The following is a 20,704-nucleotide window of genomic DNA, read 5'->3' as shown; positions in this document are numbered from 1 at the left end:
AAAAAAAAAAGCCGCTTGGGCGACTCTCCTTCTAGACGTGGGTGTTAAGGGAAACGCGCTGCACATCTTTACAGAGATGGACGTGAAATGTTTTTGCATACATGAATATATATTCATGGTCTTAAAATAATGCACCAGCTTTTAACCGACTGCTTTCGTAGGCGCAAAGTCAGCTTCTTTGCGAACTGTTCTTTACATATATTTTGTATGGCCCGCGCTACCGCAATGCATTTCTAATTCAGATTCTAGACAACGAGGAGTTTTAAAAGTAAATTGCCTCCGCAATGACGCAGCATACTTTGTCACTCACTTTTTCAAAGCGCTGGCCAACGTTTAACTACCGGCCACCACTTCTGGTGCTCTGCGAAACGAGAAAAATGTTGCGGTAAGATGTGTTTACACGTGTTTCTATGGGTCACCCTCCCAACTCGAACCCCCATACGTTTTGTGGTGTTTTAAAATACTTCGCCTCGGTAATGACATTTCATACTTTCACGGTCTGTTCTAGGATGTTCATGATCGCTCTGTGACATTATAGGTGCCCCGTAAAATGAGAAAACCCGTTTGAAATTTTTCGGTTCCATGTATTCCTATGAGCGCTATAACCATACTTTTCACCTCCAGTCGGCCCAGCCAGGCGACAGAAGCGCCACCGCATCGTGCTTACGTCACAGATCGGCGTTGGTCTATACTGCAAGTGTCTTCGTTTTGATATTGTAAAGTATAAAGCTTAGGATCGAAGACCTCCCATGCGCGATTCTGTGATAATACTGACAAACCTGACTGTATAGCACTCTGTCACGCTCTGCCATTCTCAGTATTGTTTGTCAACGTAAGCGATTTGGAAATCAAACCTCATCCTGCAAAGTGCCTCTAAATCAGTTTTACCGCTCAAATTTTAGTGCTAAAAAAAAATGCTCCAAATTGCATTTTGCCAGTAGTATCACTCTTTAACGGTAACACGTGAGAAGCGCATTTAGACCGGTAGGCAAGAATAACCTCGAACTAATAAAGCCGCGCCGCGCAGAAAAGAAAACGAACACAATTTGCTTGCAGTGGAGTGGCCGGAATAAAAAAGCGGCGAAGCGACGGCTTCCCGCGTGCGAACACACATGACGGAATCTGCCATGCCACCATCTGCTTGCATTTTTCGGCCACAGATACGAATGGCCAAGCATTACCAGGAGTTGTCGAGGACTTTGACCTGGCCATTAGTAATGCGCACATGATGTCTAAGGAAACCCACCTGGACATCAGGGGGTGTCCCTAAACCATCGACGCAGAAAGCACAAAAAAAAGATGGGTGTTAGCGCCATACACAACGGTATACGTACCTCTCTCGCCGCCCTCTCACCGGCTTGAACGGCTCCGTTCATGTACCCGGGCCATGAGGTGGCGGTCTCGGTGCCCGCGAAATGCACCCGGCCGAACGGTTCCCGCAGGGTCCTGCGCAGAACACTCCCACTCAGACAATGGAGAAAGTGAACCTCCTTCCCACAGACGAAAATGATGAGGCACGCACCATGTCACTGACCCATAATCTGCCACATTTCCGAGGGCGCAGTGAAAGATAACGGTACTCGGTTAGAGCTTATCTAGCAAGTCAGCATGACTGGGTTTATTTAATGCTCACTCACCCCACTTACTGCGTCGACACTAGCCATAGCAAGAACAAATGTACGATGAATGGTTCTAAAAAAAAAAAAAAAACCTGGTGCCTCACTCATATGCTTGCAGTGCTTCGCCTCACAGTAGAAACTCCAGCAACGTGCACTGCATAAGACCCAAGCAAGAAAGTCGCTCAGGGGAAAATCCCGCGCCATATGAGCACATCCCCAGTCGGGAAATTTTCTGTTATTACGACAGGATTTCTGTGTGGTTTTGACAGGAAACCTGTTGTGACAACAGGACTTTCTGTAGTAATATCAGAATTTTCTGTTGTTACAACAGAGAAGTACTACAGAACTACAGACATCAGAAAATTGCCACAGAAAAAAAACAGCAGTACAGAAATATATGACGTTCACGACAGAACTACAGAATACTTTGTCGTATTGTTGACAGGGTTCTGTAGTTTTTTTTCGACTGGGTCCCTTTTTTCATTTCACATAAATTGCAGTGGACCCTCCTTCTCCGAATAAAATGCATTCATTCCCATATAGCTTGTTTTCACATAGTAACCTTGCCTCGGTGTATAAATATGCGATGGTTGTATCTAAAATTGTTTCACAACCAGCTAACAGATGGCAGGGTTGTACCCATCCGCGCAGAGGTGCAAAAGCCAGAACACGAAAATTAAGAGCTTTAAACGCCGAGCGAAAAGAGCAGTAGTTGTGAAGTTGATTATTTCAGTGGAAATAAGAACAGGCTATGGACCTGCATTATAAAAAATTAAAAATGGAAACCAGGAGGATATCGGTGCTCCCACTGTTTTAATCGAAATCGGATGACACACACACACACACACACACACACACACACACACACACACACACACACACACATATATATATATATATATATATATATATATATATATATATATATATATATATATATATATATATATATATATATATATATTGCCACGTGCCTAGCGCCGCGCGACAGCCGTGTTCGGTGCCGACGACGACGAAGCGGTGGTTGGCACGAGCGGCGCGCTGGTGCTGGACTCTGTGACTCTGTGTTCGGAACTACAAGCCGACCTTATTCTCGGGTCCTCGGCTACGTGTACCTTCACGGCTCCCTCTGACTTCAGTCGTGACAATATATATATATATATATATATATATATATATATATATATATATATATATATATATATATATATATATATATATAATGTTACGGGGCGGCAAGCCGATGACGAAAGGAAACAGGACATGACTGATGGCGATGGTATAGATGACGTTTAATTAATGATGGCGGACCTAGCGCGAGCGCGCCTGCCCACACCATTGCCCGCTTCTTCTTTGCCCGTAACAATATATATTAATGATGGCGGACCTAGCGCGAGCGCGCCTGCCCACACCATTGCCCGCTTCTTCTTTGCCCGTAACAATATATATATATATTGTTACGGGCAAAGAAGAAGCGGGCAATGGTGTGGGCAGGCGCGCTCGCGCTAGGTCCGCCATCATTAATTAAACGTCATCTATACCATCGCCATCAGTCATGTCCTGTTTCCTTTCGTCATCGGCTTGCCGCCCCGTAACATATCGGTTGGAGGCGCGAGGTACATCATCATCACTCGTCATCCTGGCCCGGAGCTTCGGCGCCCTGTGTCATCTTGCGCCGTATATATATATATATATATATATATATATATACACACTGGTGTGCTGGTGTGCCTTGCGGACTTGCACCGCTTAGACAACAAATAAACAGCCCCCGTTACGTACTGAGTACGTAACTGTTGGGGTGGAGCTTGTGGGAAAGATCAACACGGATCTCCGTTGTCCTGAAGACATAAAACTACGCAGGAGACAGGACACAGAAAAGATGCAGACAGGACGCTCGTCCTGTCTGCATCTTTTCTGTGTTCTAGCTGTCTCCTGCGTAGTTTTATGCCTTCAGAATGCCTTGCCAACTAGCCTCTCATCACACACTTCTAGACTCCGTTGTCTGCGACGAAGCCGCCGACTCGCTGGTCTACCGCCCTTACCATCCAATATGGCTCAAGACGGTGACGCCGGCCGAGCTACACCTGCGGTGGGAAACTGGCAGCATTATCGCGAGCCGCGCACCTTAGGTAAGAAATCTGACGAGGACGTCGACAAGTGGTTGACCAACTACGAACGCGTGAGTCGGTACAATCGTTGGGGTTCAACCGTGAAACTTGCGAACGTAGTCTTCTTCTTGGAAGGCACGGCGTTAATTTGTTTTGACATTCATGAGGACTCGCCAGCTGGAATCGTTTCACAGAAGAAATCAAGAAGTGCTTTGGGGACGGGTCCACAAAAAAAAAAAAAAAAAAAGAAGAAGTGGAGAGCAAACGTTGCTACAGCGAGCACAGGTACCGGGTGAGGCGTGCACCACATAGATAGAGGACTTTGTGAAGTTGTACAAAATCATAAACCCACTGATGCCCGAGGAAGATAAAGTGGGACATTTACTCAAAGGGATAGCTGAAGATGTATACACATTAAATAAGGAGTAAGGAGAGTTTGAACTCCATTACTGACGTCATCAGACACTGCCGCACTTTCGAAAGCTTAAAGTTGCGTCGCATCACACCGAAATTTTGGCGACTGGCCAACGCCGCATCCGTCGGGAGCGTTGATGTCAGTGCTCCGGAGTCGATTGCTGATCTGGTACGCCGGATCGTGCGGGAAGAATTGCTGCGTAACAAAGAGTCTGCATGCCGGAATGAACACCAGTATGATGGTTGCGCGCTGCCGGCAGAACCCGCGATCCCATCATCTTCCTGGACTCCGGCGCTAAATGCGCCACGCTTTGATGACCGCAGACAGTATGACGATTTGATCTCTTCCCAGCCACGGATGGGCCGAAGACCCTCCTACCACGCGGGGTATATCGTCAGCAAAGCAGGCCCGAAGACTGCACCCACTTTTACTCTGACCAATGGCGCCCGCAACCTATGTGTTACAGCTGTGGCATTACTGGGCACATCTCCCGGTACTGACGTCGACGAGGCCTGTCGCCACAAGATCGTCGCATGTTGTCCAACCCTTCTGATCGACTTAATACGGAATTGTATCCCTCGACGCCTACACATGCTTATGATACCTACCGCCCGACACAGATGCGATATTCCTCGCCTGCTTCCGACCGCAACCTGACGCCGCCAACACAAAGACAGCGACACTCACCGTCTCCTTGGCGCTGTTAATCACCTTCGGGAAACTAGAATGCGCGGCCGATGGGGGTGAGATCGCCGGAGAATCAACGTTCCCAATACCTCTGCCTGTATTTATGTCTAAAAACAAACTCGAAGATTTCATTGATTGCATCCGCACCATGGCATTAATTGACACTGGAGCAACAGTTTCTGTTATGAGTTTAGGGTTCAAGAATCGTTTGGGACGTGAAGTTATGTTTAGCGTCAATCAAGCTGTGGTATTCCGTGGTGTTGGCGGTGAATCATTCGTGTGTGCTGCGCGAATGTTGTGTTGGCTATGTTGGCGGCCAAGCGTTTCGAACCGAGGCACATGACACTTGCTCCGTACGTAACAATATGTGTGTGTGTGTGTGTGTGTGTGTGTGTGTGTGTGTGTGTGTGTGTGTGTGTGTGTGTGTGTGTGTGTGTGTGTGTGTGTGTGTGTGTGTGTGTGTGTGTGTGTGTGTGTGTGTGTGTGTGTGTGTGTGTGTGTGTGTGTGTGTGTGTGTGTGTGTGTGTGTGTGTTTGCGCATATGTTGCTGGACTGTGGCAGTATCCATCATGGGTCGACTCATGCACACACTGCAGGATGCCCCAAAGCCCCATACATAAAGTGCTCTATAGTAGGATCCAGATTAAAAAAAGAAAAGCAGTTGCTAACTATGGGCCATGATGGACTGTGGCAGTATCCATCATGGGTCGACTCATGCACACACTGCAGGATGCCCCAAAGCCCCATACATAAAGTGCTCTATAGTAGGATCCAGATTAAAAAAAGAAAAGCAGTTGCTAACTATGGGCCATGATACGCGGCATGTGCATTGCTCCGCTGATACTAAACTAAATCAGTTTAGACATTTTGAATAAACTGAACAAGTATTTGAAATTCTTGAGCTTATAATTTGGTGTGGTGTTATCTAGGTAACAAGAGCTTTAATGGCGGACTATATTCGGGAAGAAGTGTGCGCGCCAGTAGATGCGGACTTGGGCTGTATCTGTCTAGAACCTTTCTAGAGCACACCGCACCCGTGAAGGAAGGAAAGAACCACTTCCAAGACTGCACTCTACGAACGGTTCAGAGGTAGCGAAGTCACGTGAATTTATCTCCGATACACATGACGGTCGGACCGATGCGTGGCTTAAAAGCAGGGCAGTGACCTATAAAGATAAAAGTTCAAGATGCAAGCTGCAATAGCACAATAGCCAACTGAATCTGTATCTGAATGTGGTAAATTTCTAAATAATTACCATGAGTTTGAAATTACAGAAATATAAAGAACAAAACTTCCTGAAAGCTTCCAATCCAACAGACCGGATCGAATTGGCCGAGATATCAAAGCTAATCAATAAGCGCAAGGTGGCCGATATAAGGAAGTATAACATGGAGAAAATTGAGCATGCTGTAAAGAACGGGGGAAGCCTTAAAGCGGTAAAGAAGAAATTGGGCATAGGCAAAAACCAGATGTATGCGATAAGGGACAAGGCGGGCAACGTCATCACGAATATGGATAAGATAGTCAAAGTAGCCGAGGAGTTCTATACAAATCTCTACAGTAGCCAAAGTAGTCAGGACCGTAATGAGATTGGCGGTAGGGAAAAACATTCAGACGTTCCACCAGTGACGAAGGACGAGGTCAAGAAAGCATTAGAAACTATGAAAAGGGGGAAATCAGCTGGAGAGGACCAGATAACTACGGATTTGCTGAAGGACGGGGGGATATCGTGTTAGAAAAACTGGCCACCTTGTATACGCAGTGCCTAGTGTCATCGACGGTACCGGAACCATGGAAGAATGCAAACATTATCCTCATTCATAAGAAAGGGGACTCTAAGGACCTTAAAAATTACAGACCAATCAGCTTACTGTCTGTTACGTATAAGGCATTTACTAAGGTAATCGCTAATAGAATCAGGACAACCTTAGACTTCAATCAAGCAAATGATCAAGCAGGGTTTCGGAAACGGTACTCTACTATCGATCATATCCATACCATCAATCAGGTGATAGAAAAATGCTCGGAATATAATCAGCCCTTATACATAGCATTCATTGATTACGAAAAAGCATTTGACTCAGTTGAAACCTCGGCGGTGATGCAGGCTTTGCGAAATCAGGGGATAGACGAGCCGTACGTGAAAGTGCTGGAAGATATATACAGCGGCTGCACAGCAACCATAGTTCTGCATAAAGAAAGTAACAAAATTCCCATAAAGAAAGGTGTTAGGAAAGGAGACACAATCTCCCCAGTACTATTCACAGCTTGCTTAGAGGAAGTATTCAGAGACATGGAATGGGAGCAGTTAGGGATAAGGGTAGATGGAGAATACCTCAGTAATCTGCGATTTGCTGATGACATTGTCTTGCAAAGCAACTCGGGAGATGAACTACAAATAATGATTGATGACCTAGACAGGAAAAGTAGAAAGGTAGGCTTGAAAATCAATATGCAGAAGACTAAGGTAATGTTCAACAGCCTCGGGAAGGAACAGCAGTTTACATTAGGTAGCGAAGTACTGGAAGTAGTAGGCGAATATGTCTACTTAGGACAGGTAGTAACCGCAGATCCGGATCATGAAAAGGAAATAACAAGAAGAATAAGATTGGGATGGAGCACATTTGGCAAGAACTCGCAGATTATGTCTAGCAGCTTATACCGGTATCGCTAAAGAGGAAAGTATATAACAGTTGCATCTTACCTGTACTCAACCATGGCGCTGAAACGTGGAGGCTAACCAAGAGAGTTCTACTTAAGTTGAGGACAACCCAGAGGGCTATGTAACGAAAAATGGTAGGGGTAACATTAAGAGATAGGAAGCGTGCAGAGTGGGTCCGATAACTCAAGTTACCGACATTCTAGTGGAAATTAAGAAGAAGAAATGGACATGGGCAGGACATGTAGTGTGAAGAGAGGATAACCGATGGTCGCCTAGGGTAACAAACTGGATTCCAAGGGAAGGAAAGCGTAGCAGGGGGCGGCAGAAAGTTAGGTGGGCGGATGAGATTAAGAAGTTCGCAGGGGTCAAGTGGATGCAGCTAGCACAGAACCGGGTTAAGTGGAGAAATATGGGAGAGGCCTTCGCCCTGCAGTGGGTATAGTCAGGCTGATAATGATGATGAAGGAACAAAACACAGCGTGCATTGTGCCATTCCCCCCCCCCCCCCCCCCCCCCCCCCGCTCATTTTCTAAGAGGGTGCCGAAAACACCCATATATGCACAACGCTTGCAAGCGTCCCCAGACAGACTTTGGCGTACGTTTCGATGTGCGCGCCGTATATAGAGCTTTCGCTGCATTCTTATGAGCGTTTTGTGCAAGTGGTGAGCAAGTGGTGATGCTTGACTGATCAAGCGGCGCGTTCGGTGCCGTACAAGGAAGCAACATATAAATTTAGCTTCCACGACTCAGGCGAAACGCCACCAACTGGGTTAAAAGGCGTAGTTATAGCGTGTTACTGTATTTTAATAACTCGCGAGCTCTTCAACAAAGAAATCGGAGAGCTAAGCACTGATAAGAAAATTGATAGAAGAGTTACAAATTCTACTTACTTCCCGTATTTGCTCATAACCCCCGTTGGAAACGTGGACACGTAGCAGCCGCCCGAGTACTGCTCCTCAAGCCAATTCTTCTCCTCGAAATGCACGGGCTGCAAGGGGAATCTCGCATTTTCAAACTGACAGCGACACGCAGCCAGAAAATAAATCTTTCCTTTCTATCCTCTCCGCTGTGCACACACATACATGACAGTCTGGTGTACAGTTATACATCAGCAATCATGCCACAAATCACTTCACGACGAGGTGGACTTCGTTACGATGACATGTCGTTACGATGACATGCCGCGATGCTGACAAGGCATGACGACATATGTGCATACGTTGCGCCAACGCTAATAGCTTAACATGCATATAAGCATTCCCGAATTTAAACTAATAATATTCTTACGTGGTATGCGGCTTCGTGCTCAAAGGCCCTCGCCAGGTCCGCAGATATAACTTTAGGTCTGATGTGCTTTGGTAACTCCTGCAGTCTCAAGGCTTTGTCACCTATAGAGAACCTGTATATGAGGGAAAAAATTAAATTAGAAACACGGCTCGGCGGGCGAAAATCGTAACTGGTCTAAATGGTTTAAGGAACAATTCCCAGTTGATACCAGTTAGATCCCAGGTGAATCCCAGTTGGATCAACTGGTTTAAATGGTTTAAGGAACGATTCCCAATTGGTACCAGTTAGATCCCAGTTGGATCCAACTGGGATTCAACTGGGATCTAACTGGTACCAACTGGGAATCGTTCCTTAAACCATTTAGACCAGTTACGATTTTCTCCTGTGAAGCGCCAAAGCCGTACGTGGTGTGCATTCTTTACAAGGTAGAACTTATATGTGATCTCTTTAATGAAGACATTCCTCCGCGGTTCTGTCTTCGTATATATATATATATATATATATATATATATATATATATATATATATATATATATATATATATATATATATATATATATATATATATATATATAGGGCCTATACTGCGATCATAATAATACGCAGTGAAGTGATTTTCGATCAAACCCCGTGTAAATGGATGTATATATCTCCAAAATTTTCCTAAGAACGTTCTAACTAAAGGGTCTTTATTTTTGTTTTTGTTATTGTAATATTGACAGAGAACGCATACTGATACGCAAAGGTTTTTTTTTTATTCTGTACCGCGTAATATGTTTTCTTGCCACTTTAAAGAAGCGAGAAACTTCCTGAAACGCTGACCCGTTGACACCGCTCTTCTTACACCAGTTTATCAACTACCTCTGCATAGCTACAAGATAGGTAAGGTGAAATGCTAAAACCACAGATAATTAGCCCAAATAAAGCCGTGACCTAATCACTTTTAAGCTCTTTTGCAAGCGCTTTGTAATGCCCATTGCCTAATGCGCGAAGTAATTTTACGTCGTTAATTTTTCCAGCATGGAGAAAACTGAGGACTCATGTTGGACAGCACACTGAAATGATATTAACTGTCCGAGAGCTATCCTGACGTCTGTAAATTCGAGATGCACTTACACAGTGAGTGCTGCTAGTGGGAAACCCGGTCGGCAGTCGTCAGTAGTGTTGTTGAATGCCAATTCGTCGTCGCAGCACGACACCGTCCCGCCGAAACCTGCGAATTCAAACCCGCGGACAGTCGTATACAGCAGAAGTAATTTCCCTGCGTTCACCGCGAGGTATTTACCGTTGAGTGCTCATACACCGGGAATCCTCACTCCATGGATTCTTGGGCAGAGGAGCGACAACCTCTCCAATTTCCGCGAAATATTGCAATACTAGAGAGTTTTAGCTTACCGTGATCCGCGATCCGCTACCGTGATCCGCCACCGCGCGTTCCACTGCGCATGCCCAGACCCCCCTTGACGCCGACAGATGGCGCCACATACTGGATGTCGGCACACAGACCTGCCGCGTCGGGACCAATCAGCTTGACCGCCCCGCCCACGCGTGGTAGAGAGCCACGGTGGCGGATCGCGGATCACGGTAAGCTAAATCTCTCTACTATTGCTAAAGTTATAGCCGTTACTCACCCCTGTCAAGGGAGTGAGTGAGGCTGACGAGCGAATTCTAAGGCGGCTCCAGATGAGCACTCTCTTATGTGCACTCTCCTATGTCCAGCAATCTTGAAGTATTTTAACTCGATGGTCAATCGCTACTGCACATATTGTGGGGAGGTAGTTGATATCTACCACATGGTGAGGGAGTACTAACGGAATCCGGTTCTTACCCCTTACTGCAACCCTACTAAGGAGGACTACGAGGTGACTCTGCTCGGCTGCTCTGGTTATAGTACACAACCTCGAAAGTCGTTAGTCGCGGGGACATGGGCGGCGGTGTGATCCAATGGCGTACCAGATTAAGGATACCATCTATAGTGTGTAGAACCACTAGTGGCACAATAAATGTTATCACCGCCACCACCACCTGTAACACGGTCTGAACCCCGTAAAATGTTCTGCAAGTGTTGTGATAGACATGAGATCGTGTTTTCTGTTCCGCCCTCACCTTATCAGGTCAATTCCATTGTTGCTCGACTCTGGTATATGGAGGGAGATAATTTGCACCTATCTTCGGAATTTCTTCTTCGACTCACTGGTAAAGTAACCATAACGCTCGACGGATCTAAGACCGCCTACAAGAAATGAAATAAAGTAAAAAATTTATTTACTGAAACCCGATTTAACGCAAGTTCCTATTTACCGACGATATCCCGGTTCCCCTTCAGACGCCCATATCGTTCAATGCTATGACTCTCAAAATATCGAAGCCGATTTCGCTTTCTCTCCTAATTTAACGATTTTTTGTCAAAAAATGAAGGTTAAAAAGTCTATTTTTGGTCTATTTTGTAGAAGATGCCCAAAATATGTTGACTCCAAGCCATCCAGTAACGTCATGGAGCCACTTCGTCTCCATTTTGCTAAGCTGCGCGGCGGAAAATGGGAGTTTTCAGTTTCAATTTTCAAGATTTCGCAAAAGCCTGCCCGTGGACTCGGGGTCGGCAGCGGTGCCGCACGCCCGGTTCAAGTGTTGGATGTCCTTGATCCGCTGCGACGGTTTGCTGAAACACGCAAGATATTCGTGCATTTGTTTCTTGCATACCGCAAGCCAGCAAATAACGAAAGGAATTTGTAGTCCCTTGGGGCGCTTCTTGCCGAGGTAAAATTTTTGTTGCTTCGCAATTTCATTGTAGCAACATAGCATAGTAGGCAAGCTGGTGTTGCATTTCAAAATGACGAAACAGTGCAACTTCACTGGTACTTCGTTTAAGTAGCGCTGTTGCTGTTACGTCCTTTCAAAATACAATTTCATTTTCAGGGCATTTACGCTTCGCAAATATGATGCCGTGGTATTCCCTTGATGCCGCTACGCCATATAATAATTGTTTGTATCAGATTAAGTGACCGAGAAATGTCTCCCTCGATTTAACGAAGTTCCTGATTTAACGAAATAATTCGTGGCTCCCCTAAACTTCATTAAATTGAGGTTTAGCTGTAAGCGGCAGCGGTTCATTTCACACTGTGAACAGAGACTCCAATGAGAGTAAAGGGGTTGTCCTCAAACGCACGTCTAGATGGGTACTTCATTAACATCAAATTGAGGTGCTTTTTTAACACCCACAAATACGAAACCATTAATTCTATTGAAGCACTAGTTTTGCTCCCGTATAGAAATAGGGTATTTGTGGTACGCCGGGGTTGGGGGGCGTGAAGTGAGAAAGAGGGAGTTGTACATCTATTCCTTGCACAATTACCCCGAATGCAAAGTAGGGGAGTAGTTACAGTGGCGTTTTCGGGGGATGGGCCCCGAAGGTCGCCGCAGTCAGTGACCTAGAATCTTGAATCTAGACGCTCCAGCGCACGGCAGAGACACCGTCTTTCTGCACTGTATATGGGGCACACATAAAGAATGTGGCCTACAGTCTCGTTGCACCCTTAGTTTGCACATGTAGGGCTCATACCTATCACAAAAGAATAAATGTTTGTGAATACTACATCAACCCACAGGCGGCACAGCAAAGTTTCTTCACGTGGGGTTAGGCCAGGTGGAAGCCGAAGCTTCAGGTCAGAGTCCAAGGATTTTAAGCGGCAGTTCATAAACTGGCCAATTAACTGGCCAGTAAACTGGCTGTTGCAGGGAAAAGGGGCCTGATGCGGAGAAGTTGAAATGTAATTAACGAATTCTGAACACTGCTGTCACCGCCTTCCTATAATGCATCTCTGAATGTGCATTCGCAGTGGATTTCTCGTGGATGCAGGCCCTCGAAAAGGGGGATGAGGGCTTGTAGGGAGTGAGGCTCGTAGGTGAATTCTTTACAGGGGGATTTCCAAAGGTGCGCCTTCTGCAGGCCGCAAGGCGTTTCTAACGGGCAATTATTTTTGCTGAAATATCTTTAAGCTCCTTGCTGAATTACCCAATTTTACACAAGCATCAGCTCAAAAAGTTACTCGATATTTTTATCCCAAGACCTGGATAGCAGAAAACCCGGAAACTATGTGTGCTGTACAAGGGCACACTGCCAGACCGCATCATCCACTATATTTAAGAAAGTTGCTGTTTAGCACAAATAATAAGCTTCTGGTCACAAGTGTGCCGCTGAATGTAGATCTTCAACACTGCGAAAATGCTTTTAAAACACCAGGGTCTAAGCCAATTATCCATGCTTGCTTTTCTGCCAGTGTTAAGCATACGCAGTCCAGATTTTAAGTCGACTGCGCATAGAAATATAAGACGCTGCCACGGCGGTCAGTGACAAATAAACATATGCACGTCATGTTGGCACTTCCTTGTTTTCGAACCAACACTTTGAAATACCGCGAGGAAAATTGCTATCACATGTTCAAAACACCTTTTTTTTTTTTTTTTTTTTAGAACTGTAAGATGACCGCCTCCGGATTCGTCTCACCCCACCGGCGTGCATAGGTGAACAAGGATTGGCACTCTAGCAAAAGGGTGCAACCTCTCCGCCCGTTTGAGTGGCCAAGGTTTGAGAATAAGAATCAGATGAACCACTGTTCCCAATATTTACACAAATGCTGACGATTGGTTTGTATAAAATTAAGGGGACACTCAAACTCCTCCGTTAAGAGTATGACGCGGTTGCGTATCGCGCACACGGACGATGTTTTTCACTTTAATTTTTTATACACCGATACTTGGCATCAGCCTGACACCTTTCAGAGCATTTTTCATTTTCAATTATTTAAATTAATTCGTCAAATACACTATTAGATTTTTTAATTAGCATCATAGAGTATTGAATGTTCATTCCGCGGATTTTATCACCTTCGAAGCCTCATTTTTTAATTGTTTCATATTTATTTACTTATTTATTTATTATTCAATTAAACACAATTATTTTATTACCTCATCATCGCCTATAACACACCAATAAACCGTCAATCACTAGAACCACATAAATGCCATGATACGATATTTTTTACGCAGCCCCCGATTATTTCCAGCACGCGGTGCCGACAGCCACCACTACTATACTACTACTAATAGTAGTAGTAGTAGTAGTAGTAGTAGTAGTAGTAGTAGTAGTAGTAGTAGTAGTAGTAGTAGTAGTAGTAGTAGTAGTAGTAGTAGTAGTGCCACTACTTCTACGACGCCGATCACTTAATACGTCTATATTTTAATTCATTCTGTAATGCTGCTGTGCGCAATACTTGCCGGAACGAAACAAGAGCAGAAGGCTTGAGCATATCGGCGTACCTCTTTCCCTCCAGAAGGGCTTGGTGTAGTAGATGTTCATCTTGAAGGCCGAGCCGACCGGCGTGCGCTGGATGAGCTGGTTGCGTAGAGACGGCAGCGGCGGCTCGTAGTGAAGCTTCAGCTGCATGGGCAGCGGAATCGCCATGATCACGTAGTCGGCCTGCACAGGGGTATACAGGCACTGTAAACCAGTATTTAGAAAGGTCGTGCTACGACCGAAACGTCGAAATAAATATGTTTTAAGTTTTTCAATGTGACTCTTTGAACATACTACTTTTAATCAGTTGCCTTGAAAACTTTTGATATCGCTAATACACACACACACACACACATATATATATATATATATATATATGTGAAGGAAAGAAGCCAACAGTCGGTGAGGCCAAGGAAAGCGTTGGGGATGGTACTTTATCTCCCTCTTTTTTAATGTTTACTTGAATAATCACAGAAATTAGTAATGTAATCTGTTTAAGGGAAAGCTAATTAAACACAAAGTAGAAGAAAAAACAACGTGCCGATGGTGGGAACCGAACCCACGACCTCCGAATAACGCGTCCGGTGCTCTTCCAACTGAGCTACATCGGCCGCTGTCCCCCCTGCTACTTTCTTGGGTATTTATGTTGTCTGTATACGAACCTTGAGAGTGTTCACCAGCGCCACCCTCAGCCATAGCGGCGGACGTGGAACGTCCTTTATACCGCCAGCGTCACGTAGAACGTGATCAAGAGCGAGGGCGAAAGCTGTGCTAGAACCCTCTTACGCTACCTATGGCTTCAAGACTGCCAGAACCGAGACCCCCTAAGCTAGAAGCAGATCAATTAAGGGGAAATGAGGGTGCTCGTTATAATACATGAAGGAAAGAAGCCAACAGTCGGTGAGGCCAAGGAAAGCGTTGGGGATGGTACTTTATCTCTCTTTTTTTTAATGTTTACTTGAATAATCACAGAAATTAGTAATGTAATCTGTTTAAGGGAAAGATAATTAAACACAAAGTAGAAGAAAAAACAACGTGCCGATGGTGGGAACCGAACCCACGACCTCCGACCTTCGGTTCCCACCATCGGCACGTTGTTTTTTCTTCTACTTTGTGTTTAATTATCTTTCCCTTAAACAGATTACATTACTAATTTCTGTGATTATTCAAGTAAACATTAAAAAAAAGAGAGATAAAGTACCATCCCCAACGCTTTCCTTGGCCTCACCGACTGTTGGCTTCTTTCCTTCATGTATTATAACGAGCACCCTCATTTCCCCCTATATATATATATATATATATATAACGTGCCAATGCGATTCGTGTCTTACCGGCACGTTTTTTTTTTTTTTTTAATTTGCTGTCACAGTACGAGAGTCACGATGCTAAAGCTTTTAAGTGAGAAAAGTTTACTGACTCTGGTCCTGAATTTTTTCGTTACTCTTTCCCGTCGACATGGTGTCTGCTCTACACACGATCAGCTTGTGGTGCGGTCGTACAGCACAAACATTCGCTTAACCTTTAAAATTCCCTGAATTGAGGAGTTAAAAATAACAAACAATATATTTTCAAGAACAAGCTGAAGCCGCGGCGAACGTAAGGTAAACATATATTTAATTATATAGATAACTAGCTAGAACTCCTTGACCTTTTAATTAAGCTATTTGAGTGGCTAATTAGTGCCAATGAAAATTCGAAGCCGTGCAAAATATGATGTCATATCTTCTTTTCTTTTTTTTTTTTGAGACGTAAAAAAACTAATTTTCTGAAGCCCAGCAGCGCAAGTAAACTCTGCACAAAATGGAAACTGCACATTGGGCGTGCAGGAACCTCTTCGGAAGCGCGACATCCGCTGATGACGCAAAGTACAGGTTCATCCACTTATAGCTATAACACGGTCACTGCTTTTAAAAAAACATTGCGTTCGACTCGGCCACGCAGTGAAGCTAATTGGCAAGCCATGGAAATCACCACCTACGAGTCCCTTTGTGCACGTATCGCTTTGTTGCGACTCTGCGTGCGACGCATTGTTGCTTTGAATGCAGTGACCATGTTATAGCTAGAAGTGGATAGACCTGTACATGTTTGTGCTTCGCCGCTTGGCGCAAGGAAAGTGACGGTCATTGCTAACTGCGTGGTCGGTATTAATATTTTAGAGCGACAAAGTAAAAGAATAAGGGTGCAAGGTACATGGCACAGCTAGTACTAAAGCAGGCCATTCAAATGTGTTAGTTGTCACTGCAACACGTCATCTGTACACAATGCGCTTCGACCAAGCTTCCTTTCGCGTCTAATCTGCTCATTTCAGGTTTTGTGCGGGGAAAAGCCCGGGATTTCCGTGCGCTGCAAGTAATTAGAATGAGTTTTTCTACGTTTCAAAATTTAATATGGAGTCGTCTTGTAACTTCCAACGGCTTGCAACTTCCAAGCGACACTAACCTTTCAAGGAGGTTAATTAAAAGTAATTAGTGAGTTCTAGCTGAATATTTGTGTAATTATACTCTGTACAGCAAATTACATCTGTCGCGGCTGAAATTTTGTTGCTGCCAATATTTTCTTTTTTCTTTACAGAACTCCCAATTTTTAGAAATATCTGAAAGTATATTCGCTGAAACACCTGGTGTAGTTGGCACCGGGTAACCACTCATATGACCGGAGGCTTCTCGTTTCATGGGAAGGCTACGCGTGCTGCTAGAGGCAGAACACTAATTCTTAGCTCCGAGAGTGGATGCCACTGCGGTGCGGGAAAGGGAGAGGGCCGCGGTATGATCATAGAGGTGGTTATGAACTACATAAGTGGTGAAGCATAAGAAGGCGATGGTGGGAAGGGATAATGTGGGACGGGATAATGTGGGACGGGCGGGGCACTCTTGACCTTGATGACGCCTCTGCCACGTGCCGCACATCCACACCTTGCTCACTTTCCGGTTCAAAGCCCTATTCGATTCCATGCATTATCTGCTCGCTGGAAAGACTTCTCTCGCTCTCTTTGAACGGTATGGCATGTTGTGGTATGGACGTATGCAGGGGAATAACGCCTCAAAGTGGCATGCATGAGTTATGAGAGACTGCGTAGTGGATAGTTCGACAATACTTCTGACTACCTGTATTGACGTGTTCTTTCACTGGCATCGTAAAGTACACGGGCGGCTTGCGTTATCCTCCACTGAAACGCTGCCGATGCGTTCAGATTAAATTCATGTCCTCGTGCTCAACAGTGAAGCTCAGGCCACTGAGCTACTGCCGCGGGAAGTTTTTGAACACTTGCAGAGGGATGCCTAGTACGGTCACTTGCATACCGAGCGAAGAGGGAGTTATGAAAAGAGTTCCATGGTTCAGCAGCAAGATGCAAACGAAGGGTTGGAGGCAGTAAAAATATACTCTCTCCTCCCCCCGCCCCCGCCCCCCCCCCCTACATCTGCAAGAGTGGTTTGATGGGGTGCTCGGCAGGCGCATCAAACACAATCAGACCCCCCTACACACACACACTTACTTTTTCATCACTTTTTTACGTAAAGTGTTCTTAAGCAAGGAAATTTTCTTATCTTAGTAGCTTTTTCCAAGATCGAGTACTTATTATTCGTTAATCTAAAGCAAACGTGTTCACGCTCACTGGCGAGTCTACAAGTTTAAAGTCTGTTTGCGACGCTAAGCCACAGTCATGGTGTAAGAATATATCCTCACACCGTGATCATAGTGAACTCCGTGGTTGCTCTTCCACTGAACGGACCTTCTAACACCGAGCGGCTCACTCACATGATACTCCCTGCCGTCGATGACGCTTACGATGACTCCCTTGTCGTCCTGTTGGAGATCGCACACCGGGGCGTCGAACTCGACTTTGTCTGCGGCCAGAAGAATGTCAGAAGTGGCTTCCGTCATTCCTGCTAATAGTGTCTTCCTTTGATTTTAAGAACAGGGCACGCGCTCAAACCGCACGGACACGGGAAACAAGAAGAAATCACGTCAATTCGAAATCCTCTTGTTCTCGAAGCTACGCAAATTGGCCCAGCTACACACGGCAAAAGTAAACTTAGCTCGTATACAATGCCATTGCTTCCTTCAGTTAAGATTTGTGCATGACATCCAGTTCAGCGACATAATTATCAAACGCAAATAACTTAAATATTAAAGTACAAAATAAATGAATAAAGCAATGTGTGCCGCTTAAATGAGACCCTAGTCGCCAAGAAAGATTTTGATGTTTACTTTGACCGAGCGCTCGGAAAAGCATTGTCAGGCTGCCGTCACTTTATGGCAGTATCATCCTCGCATCAGATCTCTGCTACTATCGTGTCTGGCCATGTCGACGGCTTATAGTATATAAGGAATGACATCATAAAATAGTTATCTCTCATTTTTAGCGCACAGCTCTTTGGCGCCCGTTTCTGCGTCTCGCGTCGTCGTCGCCGTCGTCCCTCGTAACCAGCTCCGCATTTAGCTAGGGTAGCGCACTCCTGTCGCCACCGTTCCCCGCTGCGTGTACCCCCCCTCCTCTTCCTGCGTGGCGGCGACGGTGTTCTCCGGTTGCCGAAGCGCCGGCTCGACATCATCGGATCATGGTGCATGCACCCCAAGCCGAAACGCAGAGCCACGTTGACTTGACTCGCTAGCGGCGTCAGCGGCATCAGTCAGTTGCTGCTATCTCTTCACCGCGCAACGTTCCTATGGACCCACGCGCTGCTTCCCGCGACCTCCCGATAACTTAATTGCTCTCTTCGCGCCTCCTGCAATGCCACCCCTGTGCGACGGCAATCAGAGCGCCGGATCTCGACATGCGCATCGCCCGAGCCGAAACGCATACCTCAATCTATCGAAAAGTTGAAACAGCTGACGAGCTACGCTCAAATTTCGCATTACTTTTTGTGCCCCGGTCATGTACTATTTCTTTCAGTTCATGTATCTTGTGCTTGTATTTGTATACCCTACGTCTTGCATGCATGCCCCTCCTGCATGTGCCTTTCGCCTGAAGTATCTTATAAATAAAATAATAAATAAATAAATAGAAGGTAACGTAATCGTCGGCAATTTTTTCTTGTCTCAGTATCTATATATGGCTGCTTTAATTGGCAGCAAAATGCGCATTGCCTCACGCATGCAACCGTGCATTGTTTGGGACACACGTACCTTTAAGTAGCTGCAGCAACCTTTCACAGACGGTCATGGAGCCGTTTTCGAACTTCCTTTCCTGCGAAAGACCGGGAACACAATTTCAGATAATCGCTGCCAAACTGTATGGCACAGCTATCGCTATCTGTCAAGACTTCCTTTTGCGAGACCGAGAGACCGCATGCAGGGCTGGCACCGGCAACATGAATAAACCATGAGGCACATTCAGCATGGTCAGTACAGTTAGGGAGGTGACAGTATACATATCGCAAGACGTTGATGCGCGTGGTCATATGCGTGATAGGACGGTGATGTCAACCGCGGGGCTGGCTTGCCACAACGTGAGAAACGAGTTAATCTTTGAACAATTGCATACCCTTTTATAAGATGGCATATTTCTGATAATATTGATCGTAAGGCGAACTACAGTAACTTCGTCCGAACGGGGGATAAACTCAATCCCAAGATGCAGAAGCACTCTTTTTATAGCACAAATGTACTATTAATGAAAATGCCGTCCACGCCGCCGTAGGATTCGGTTTAGTATGCAACTTAAATAAATAAAAAAAAAAGGACAACTGTTGCGCTGATTCTGCGCCATGGCAAACAAGCTTTTATTATTTGATGATTCAAGCAAGGCAGAGGCGTGAGAATTCTCGATCTCATAGATTAGTTTAATGCTTAGGTTTTAATTTATTGAAAAAGAAGCTGTAACAGCGACTATAATTCCTACTTTCTCTCACGAAGGAATCGTGTTTACTTGTGGCGGTTACTGCACACTGTAATGGACTGCATCTGTAAAATTTAAAAAAAAAAAAAAAAAAGGAAAAGAAGGTAAAAGTGTGCGTTAAAGGCGTGCAGTTTATCAGGATCATTAACCAACTTTTTAGCTGAGGAATAATCACGTTAACGTAAACTGGTGTGCTCGTTTTGTGTTAGTCACAGCTGGCCGCGGAGAAGTGCGCACTGAGCAAATTCTGCAGCCTTTGAACTTGCGATATATGTACGAGCAAGTACATCGCTCACGCCGCTTCTCGTGTGCATATACTGGACTGTTCTGCTAGCGACGCCTGTGCCAGTGACGAAATTTTTTTTTTTTCCTAGATAAAATCTCTTTCTGTTTTTGTGTGTATTTTGTTTTGCGTCCAACCTCGTTTTGGTATCGAAGAAACATCTAAATTGACAGAGCTTGAAAAGCTTGACAACATCCCACCGTCGAAACAATACAGCTTCATAAACGCTGAAACAATACAGTTCCTCAAACGATGGCCCTAAAGCGCTCGATCGGCAGTGCTCTAACAGGTTTTTCAAGCGTTGCTCCACTTCAAGACAAGTTACCTTGTTTCAGCTGCAACATAAAATGTGTCGCTACTGAGCCCTGCTTCTCCATTGTGCACGTATATATGCGACACATCCGTTGCTCCTCGCTGTCTTCTCAACCTATCCATCCCTTTGTCCCCTTTGCGGCTTTGCTCCGTGCTCCCATTATGCAAATGTTTTCAAAGTCCCCGCCCTTCATC

General features: G+C 45.2%; 1 protein-coding gene across 2 annotated transcripts in view; it reads right to left on the bottom strand.

Moving 5' to 3' along the window:
- The window catches only part of LOC146198600 (amine oxidase [flavin-containing] B-like), a 54,423-nt gene that overhangs the window by 9,808 nt on the left and 23,911 nt on the right, over nt 1-20,704 (bottom strand). For both annotated transcript variants that reach the window (XM_084594104.1, XM_084594103.1), the window contains 7 exons: nt 19,203-19,263; nt 17,832-17,920; nt 14,099-14,258; nt 9,899-9,995; nt 8,783-8,894; nt 8,386-8,483; nt 1,335-1,446 (listed from right to left, as the gene is read on the bottom strand). In XM_084594104.1, the coding sequence (XP_084450230.1) occupies nt 1,335-1,446; nt 8,386-8,483; nt 8,783-8,894; nt 9,899-9,995; nt 14,099-14,258; nt 17,832-17,920; nt 19,203-19,263 (729 nt within the window). The remainder of the gene's footprint in view (nt 1-1,334; nt 1,447-8,385; nt 8,484-8,782; nt 8,895-9,898; nt 9,996-14,098; nt 14,259-17,831; nt 17,921-19,202; nt 19,264-20,704) is intronic.

This window comes from Amblyomma maculatum, chromosome 2 (assembly GCF_055883805.1).
Source record: "Amblyomma maculatum isolate TAMU_Amacu chromosome 2, ASM5588380v1, whole genome shotgun sequence".
NCBI classification, from domain to species: Eukaryota; Metazoa; Arthropoda; class Arachnida; order Ixodida; family Ixodidae; genus Amblyomma; species Amblyomma maculatum.
This window is presented reverse-complemented; position numbering and strand designations above follow the sequence as displayed.